General features: G+C 37.7%; 1 protein-coding gene across 1 annotated transcript; it reads left to right on the forward strand.

Annotated features, from left to right (window-relative positions):
* The first annotated feature begins 1,566 nt into the window (after positions 1 to 1,566).
* On the forward strand, positions 1,567 to 7,933 carry meox1 (mesenchyme homeobox 1). The gene is made up of 3 exons (XM_056255708.1): positions 1,567 to 2,346; positions 6,474 to 6,646; positions 7,274 to 7,933. The coding sequence occupies exons 1-3, from the start codon at positions 1,881 to 1,883 to the stop codon at positions 7,394 to 7,396; spliced, it is 762 nt and encodes a 253-aa protein (XP_056111683.1). The 5' UTR covers positions 1,567 to 1,880; the 3' UTR covers positions 7,397 to 7,933.
* The last annotated feature ends 386 nt before the right edge of the window (positions 7,934 to 8,319 follow it).

Consider the following 8,319-nt stretch of genomic DNA (forward strand, 5'->3'; position numbering starts at 1 on the left):
GCAACTGAACATGTTTGCTTTCCATCACTTGTTATACAGACCGCGTAGAAAGAGAAAACTCGAGATTCCAACCTCAACCACATTGAAATGTCAAGTGAAATCGGTTAAATAGAGTGCTTGCCAGAGCAAACGCATGACTAGAAAACAGGAGAAATGACTTCACATTTGGATCATACACTGCTTGCATGATTGCAAACAATATGTAATATGGATGGCATGCAGTGACTGATTTATCTGTGATCATATGAAACCAAGCATGCCATTGTTTAAAATATATATTTCAGAAATTTTTCTTCAATCTGAAACATGAATTTAGAAATTATCTCTAATATAATGATCAAATATAATGATTATTGCTATTTTTAAAGTATATGTTTACACTTTAATAATATAATATAATATAATTGGTATACTGTTCAAAAGTTTGGGGTCAGTAAGACTCTTTTTAAAGAAATGAATATATATTTTATTCAGCAAGGACACAAAGTGATCAAAAGTGACAGCAAAAAGTATTTAATAATCTTTAAAAAAGATTATTTCTATTTCAAATAAATGTTGTCTTTTGGACTTTCTATTCATATTCTGAAAAGATTTATCACTGTTTCCGAAAAAATAAAAAAAAATAAAGCAGCACAATATTTTTCAACATTTATAATAATAATAATAAATGTTTTTATTTTATTTTTAGCACCAAATCAGCATATTATAATTATTTCTGAAGGATCATGTGACACTGAAGACTGTAGTAATGATTCTGGAAATTCATTTTTGCAATCACAGGAATAAAATAGATTTTAAAATATATGAAATCAGAAAACAGTTAATTTAAGTTGTCACAATATTACTGTTTTTACTGTATTTTTGATCAAATAAATGCAGCCTTGATGAGCAAATAAAAATAAATAAATAAAACATTGTGTAAAACTGTAATTTTGGAAATTGATTTGTAATGAATTAATAGCTGTTCATCATTATTCAAACATTATCATGTGGTTCTGTTTACAGTTTACACAGCATTTTATAAAATAAGCATGTTTTATTTATCATATGAATTATTCAGACAATTAAGACGCTAATGAGACTAATTTGGTGTTCAAATTAATGACAGCATGTTTGTGTGTTTGTTCTATTAGAGCTTGTGCGCACACGAGAGGTGTTGAAGAAAGCACCGCCTAAGTCAGTGTGAGAGAAAACCCTGGTTGTGTCCACAGTCGCCGCCACACACGTCCACAACACAGACTACGCCAGGGTAAAGCACGGCCCGTACTGAGTGGTTCCCACCAAAAATTTGGAAAAGTGAAATTGGGGGTTTGGGGGATAAAAGAAGCTAAAAAGGATCCGGTCAACTTTCCTGTGTGGGTGTTCATTTTATATTTTACAGACAATGTTCCTTTAAAAGCCAGCACCTGGAAATCCCATTAGATGTGCATATAAAATCCCCCATGATTAATAGTATATGAGGCAGGGCTGGGTTGGGGGGTACCAACATGTGGACCGCAGGACTCCTCCTCTGCAAGCTCACGTTACACTCCATAAACTTGCTACTCTTTCCCACCTAAGCGTTTAAAAAGAAGGAGGGACTGCTTGTCAGGAATGCCTCAGAACTGTGAAAAGAGCTTGTAGAGCTGAGAGTGGATGGAGTGGGTCAGCCTGAAAGCTGAATGAGAGACAGAGAGCGTGTGAGCTGATGTGTTACACCAGAGTGGCCGCTGTAGGAAGGTGTCTGCTTTCATACTTCTGCTTACTGATTTTTGCAAAGGTGGACTTTGAGGTGTTTGTGTGCACATGCTGCTGAAGTGGATATTTCCCAGGTTGACTTGCACCAAACCCAAAAAGCTGCATCTCTGAGGACACCTACTCTGTGCTGCGTTATCTTCGGCATGGATCAGCCAGCCAGCAGTTGCATGCGGAGCCCTCACGCGGGCGGCGCTCTTTGGGGTTGCGTCAGGAGCCCTCATTCGGGAGGGTCCGGGGCCGGGCTGCAGCCCTACCAGCAGGCCCCATTCGCCCTGCACCAGAAGCACGATTTCCTGGCCTACACGGACTTCTCCAGCTCCTGCCTGGTGCCGGCGCCGCACACTTATCCTCGCGAGGACAGACTGTATCCGGAGACGCACGGCGGGTACCAGCGGACGGAGTGGCAGTTCTCTCCCTGTGAGCCCAGAGGCAGAGGGCAGGAGCCGTGCCAGGGGGCGGCAGAAGCAGTGGGAGCTGAAATGGACAGTGAAGTGGGACACAGGCTGCCTGGAGCAGTCACAGCATGTCTAGAGGGAGAGTATTCGCCTCAAAGTGTGCCAGTGGTCGACACAGAGAAAAAAAGCTCCAAGCGGAAAAGAGAAATCACAGGTGAGTCATTTAGGCAAGAGGGAATGAGATACGAGGTGATGGTTGAAGTGGTTTACTCCGCGGCTCGTTTGAACATTCTCATTTTTTGCCTGTTTGTAGCACATTATGTAAAACATGTAAGATAGTATCTAAAATCAGTGTAAGAGTTGGTAGGTTTGTGCTGAGAGTGTATCTGGTTAAACACACCGTAGCTGTGGGGATAGTGATCAGAGAATGATGTCATCGTTTACTCACCTTCATGTCATTTCAAACATGTATGGCTTTATTTCCTCTGCGGAACACACAAAAAATAGATATTTTTGAAAAATGTATTTGTTGTTATATATAATGAAAGTCAATAGGGGTCCAAAACAACACTGGACCCCACTGGCTTTCATTGTATAGGCAAAAAACACTTTTTCTTTTACAGAATAAAGAAGGTTTTGGGTGACGAGGGTAAATGATGACAGGATTGTTCTTTAAGAAAATAATAGATTTTACTTAAGATATTCTATCTTTAACTCCTCACAGCAAGCGTGCACATGAAGGATGACCCTTAACACATTATTCTGTTATTATTCTGCAGTTGTTTCCTTCAATTGTTGGAGGCTCTTAGGTAAAGTTCAGCTTTTTGCTGTTGTTTTCAAATAATCAGTTTGGCGGCTTTAACATTCAGTAACATCTGTCACACTATCTCAACCCAGATTTGATTTTCTAAAATATTTATTTTGATTATAAAGAATCAAATATATGAAAGTCAACTAAATAATCAGATTTAATGGTAATGAACTGTTTATGAATCTCTAGGTGCTCTATGTATTATTAATCATATTAATGCAATCTAATGGCACCTGGATATTATGTGTCCAGTATCAGAAGTGTCATATTACTGACATTTTTTTATCATAGATCTTTTTTATTATTATTAAAATGACCTTTAGCACCGCAGTAGTATTCTGTGTATCAAAATGTAAGGTTTTGAGCCCATCTTTTGACTAAAAATTCATAATTTAATCTCTTACATTTTAGGTTTCCTACAATAATGATGTCCAGAATTGATTAAATCTACATAATTTTAGTAATGCACACTCTCCTTACTTGCAATTTCACACTATTCGGAAAGGAGGAAAAGTGAACCTCAGTGTTTGTGGCACATCTGGTGCATTAATTTCATCTCTCAGCCTTTCTGTGGAAAATGAGACAGCTTTGCTTTTCTGGGATGAAGGAAAATAATCTCTTCTCCAATAGTCTTTTGTATAGCATTGGCCAAAACAGCAAGACAATATACATTTTATGAGTGGCGTTTAAAAATGAATCGCTCAAATCCATCACCAGGCCCTCTACAACAATGCATCCAGGCCTCATAGTCTAATGTGGGGAATAAATATACGCTTTCCTTCTCTGTGTTACCTTAATGTAACCCTACATCACTTGCGGTCGAAACAAGCCAGACCACGTCTGTAATATAACTTGCCTGCGATCTACATTCTTATCCATTGACATTTTCCTGTCGTTAAGCAGTAACAGGATCTCCACAGAACACATTCTCCATTTGACTGGAGAGAAATTCACCATCATGAAAATATTCATCACTGAGGGAGGCTGAGGTTTAAGCGTGCATTAATGTGACAGAATTTGTTGTAAAATGTTGGGGTAAATTATAGAAAGACACAAGGTGTGAAAGTTTCGGCTAGGATATGATAATCAAATCTGGTAGTGATTATGTTTTCACCAGGGTTTTTCTTTTTACCTGAAATGACAAGCAGACACTCATGATTGCATGAAATTGTAAACAGATGTGATATTTGCTCCCAAAATGAATTCTGAATCACGAAGGATGTGCTCATCATTTTTGTTTTTCTTACATCACAAGTCTGCCGTTTACTTCAGTTTAGGGATGTACAGTCTTAGAAGAGAATTTAATAATATGAACTGAGCAAACTTGATATATATATATATATATATATAAATGTATCAAACATATACATACACTGCCGTTGAAAAGTTTGGGATCGGTAAGATTATTAATGTTTTTAAAAGAAGTTTCTTATGCTCACCAAGGCTGCATTTATTTGATACAAAAAACAGTAATATTGTGAAATATTATTACAATTTAAAATAACTGTTTTCTATTTTAATATATTTTAAAATATAATTTATTCCTGTGATGCAAAGCTGAATTTTTAGCATCATTACTCCAGTCTTCAGTGTCACATGATCCTTCAGAAATCATTATGCTAATTTGATGCCCAAAAAACATTCATTATTATTATCAATGTTGAAAACAGTTGTGGACAATTTTTGTTTCAGGATTTTTTGATGAATAGATGAAGTTCAAAAGAACAGCATTTATCAGATTTAAAAAGCTTTAACATATAACAGTTTATAACATTATAAACTACCGTTCAAAAGTTTTTTGGATTATTGAATAAATCAATACTTTCATGCATTAAATTGATCAAAAGTTTCAGTAAAGATATTTATAATGTTACAAAAGATTCTATTTTAAATAAATGAAATAGAACTGTCTATTCATCAAAGAATCCTGAAACAAAAATTGTCCACAACTGTATTCAACATTAATAATGCATGTGTTAGCATTTAGCATAGTTTTTAGCATCTAATTAGCATATTAGAATGATTTCTGAAGTAATAATGCTGAAAATTCAGATTTGCATCACAGGAATAAATTATGTTAAAAAAAAAATTCAAATAGAAAACAGTTATTTTAAATTGTCATAATATTTAACAATATTACAGTCTGAATGACATACTCATATTTCACTTTTTACTGCTCTTCTGTCAGTTGTCTTTTAAAGATCTAAGCATCAGCATGTGTTGAACAAGTTTACAGACAGCATTTTGACTGTTCTACTGTGTTTGGTAACCAATAACTGATGTAAAATTAAGCTTGTCAACTCATTTTGACTTAATTTGGACAAATGACTTTAGCGCCTTCTACATAAAATGCCAAATGCCCACCAGACACCCCACCGATGGGAGGTTGCTCCCTAAATGTTTATGGGCTTTTGCTGGGGAAATTTATTGGAGTCTGTTTTTTTGGAGCACGCACATACCCACAGTGCCAGGTGTTTCTCCCCCAACCTGCCACCACCTTTCCATTTACTACCCTCGGCAGTGCATTTAAATGAACAGGACTTTAATGACGATAATATCGCGCCTTCTAAAAGGAACAGAGGCTACAGGTTGCCATATGTGAGAAAGTACTTGTCTCACTTTCCCACTTACATCTGGCAGTTCAGTCCATTTCATTGTCTGGCCAGGATCTGGCGAACACGAAGCACGAATTCTCACATTGACAAATTAAAGTCATTTCACAGAAATTGCATCAGCTTTCTTTCAGTGCTACCGGTTCTAATATAATGTACAAGGGTTCACAAGGTTGGAATAACTAATTGAACTTACACAAATCTGTGTAACGTAAATCATCATTCTTGCATATAACTCTTTAAAGAGTGCATTTTGAAAGAAAACATTTTTTTAGTGTCAGGGAATTATAGGACACAAACTCACACACACTCTTAGACTTCATTCAAGCCTTTGTTCTTTTGTTAGCGGATTTAACAATGTTCCGGCGAATTCCTTGCTAACTTGAGTCCTCTGTGGTCAGTTGCAGCCTCGACAACCCCCAAACTCCCAGCATGCTTTAACTGGGGCTCAAGCACCCTGTGATCTGAACTGAGCCCTGTGCAAATGTCTGCCCTGTGTGGCCCACAAAACGGCTTGTAACCATGTTTTAATGCAGACAGAGTTTTAAAGTTAACATGCATGAAAACACACACCGCTCCTGGGGGAACTGAACTTTAGTGTTGCGTTTGAGTTTATTCCTTTCTTGAAAGGAATAGTTGAAAATGCTGTCATCATTTACTCACTCTCATACCGAATCTGCATGACTTTCTTTTTATCTGTGGAACACAAAAGAAGATATTTTGAAAACTGTTTTTGTCTGTACAATGACAGTCAATAGTGTTGACAACTACACTGGACCTGGAAAACATTAAAAAAAAAAAACAATTTTAAGCTTTTTTTCTTTTAATTTGTGAACTATTCCTTTAAGTAAACCTGTTACGAATGCTTAGATCACAAAACTAATGCTAACTAGTCTTATTTTCCTTTGTATCCTCCAGATATTCAGGACTCAAGCTTCAAGGCAGACTCGAACTGCAAGGCTAGAAAGGAACGAACAGCCTTTACCAAAGAGCAACTTCGAGAGCTGGAAGCCGAGTTTACCCACCACAACTACTTGACCCGCCTGCGACGCTACGAGATCGCTGTCAACCTTGACCTCACTGAGAGACAGGTACAATAGATACTTCGATTCATACTAATGGTATTTTTGGCTAAAAACAGCAAAGAAAACACTCATTCGTCAAGTCTAAAGTCTTTGTGAAAAATGATTGACGATAGCGATGCAGAGCCGTCATCCCATCAATCCCTGACCTCACTCTTCAGCGATTTCGGACTAGGCTGTTTTTTAAATATTTTTTTAGTTAAGCTCAGACCACACTTAGCTTGGTCCTTGATGGTTTTCCCAGGCCCAATCCCAATCACATGCCAGATCCCAGCACAACTCTGGGCTTCTCCCGAATCCCTTTGCAACTCTTTCTCCACTTTTTTCCGATGCATCCTACAGATCTTGGCCGCCTGCCACACTTTGCTTTCAAAAATGAGTGGCAGACAGATTCAGTCGAGAAGGAGCATGTAAAAATAGTGTGGGAACAGATGGTCCATGTTCCTGTGTTTCCACGGGGAGAGAGATGCACAGGGGTCACAGACTTGCGTTCCTCAGAGCTTAGCCATCAGAAATAATGTCACAAATCTCTTGATTTGCTGGCTGCGGAATTATCTCGAATCACTCAAGAGAGTGCACATTTATTCTCCAAATCATTTCCAGACAGTTTTAACGCATCAACGTTTTTATTCGCAGGTGAAAGTGTGGTTTCAAAACAGACGGATGAAGTGGAAGAGAGTGAAAGGAGGACAGCCTGCCTCTCCTCATGACCTTGAAGCAGATGAGATGGACTCCGCCGCCTCTCCCAGCTCTGAGTAAAACTCCGATCTAGACGTTTCCTCATATTTACAGTCAACCAACTCACCCTGGCAAATACGCACAACGTCCAATTTTTTTCACTAGTCCTTCCACGTATCCCGTTACACTGCTTCATGGACAAAAGCGTCCGTGCTTCCTGTTGCTCTCTTCGCTCAGATGACTAATTATCAACAGAGCTTCAACAGCTTGGAAGCACCATCCACTTTCAGTCCACATGTTTCACTTTCATTCATAAACAGATCGAGTGAAATCAGAGGCCTATAAAAACCCAATTACTCATGTGTAAAAACAATTTATATTAACTGTTCAAGCCCTGGTTTAATAGCTTTGACCTCCAGCCATGACGGCATGATGTAGGTCTTTCACACTGTGGTGGTGGTGCCTGAAGCCTGATCAGAACCACCTGTGAAGCTCCACAGATAGACGGACGGTCTTAGGATCACGCCAAAACCCCCAAAGCATCGATATCACATGTCTTTATTTTTACCCTAAACGGTGTTGTCAGGTTGCTCTTAGAATAAACCATTTCCCTTTTTTTGTACCTTTTGTATATGAAATTAATAAAGCACAGATGTTACTTAAAAATGAAAAAAAAAATATCAATAAATCTGAAAACTAAGAAAAACCTAATTGTGGTCATTTTTTTCTATAGATCTCCTTTGAATTGTAATACTAATGATTTTATACTGACACCTGCTGGTGTGGAGGCAGCTTGTAATGTAAATCTAATCAACAAATCAATTCTGTGTGATTTTTAAACTACTTGCATGACATGAATACATTTGAGATCGATTTAAGATCCAGGACGGGTTGTTTCATACTCATAAAAGGTATAGTTCACCCAAATAATCTGTCGTCATTTACACACCAAGATAGTCTGAAGAATGTTTTTAACTGTTTTTGTCCATAAAATAAAAGTCAAA

This window comes from Rhinichthys klamathensis, unplaced genomic scaffold, assembly GCF_029890125.1.
Source record: "Rhinichthys klamathensis goyatoka isolate OS25496 unplaced genomic scaffold, OSU_Roscu_1.1 h1tg000121l_1, whole genome shotgun sequence".
NCBI classification, from domain to species: Eukaryota; Metazoa; Chordata; class Actinopteri; order Cypriniformes; family Leuciscidae; genus Rhinichthys; species Rhinichthys klamathensis.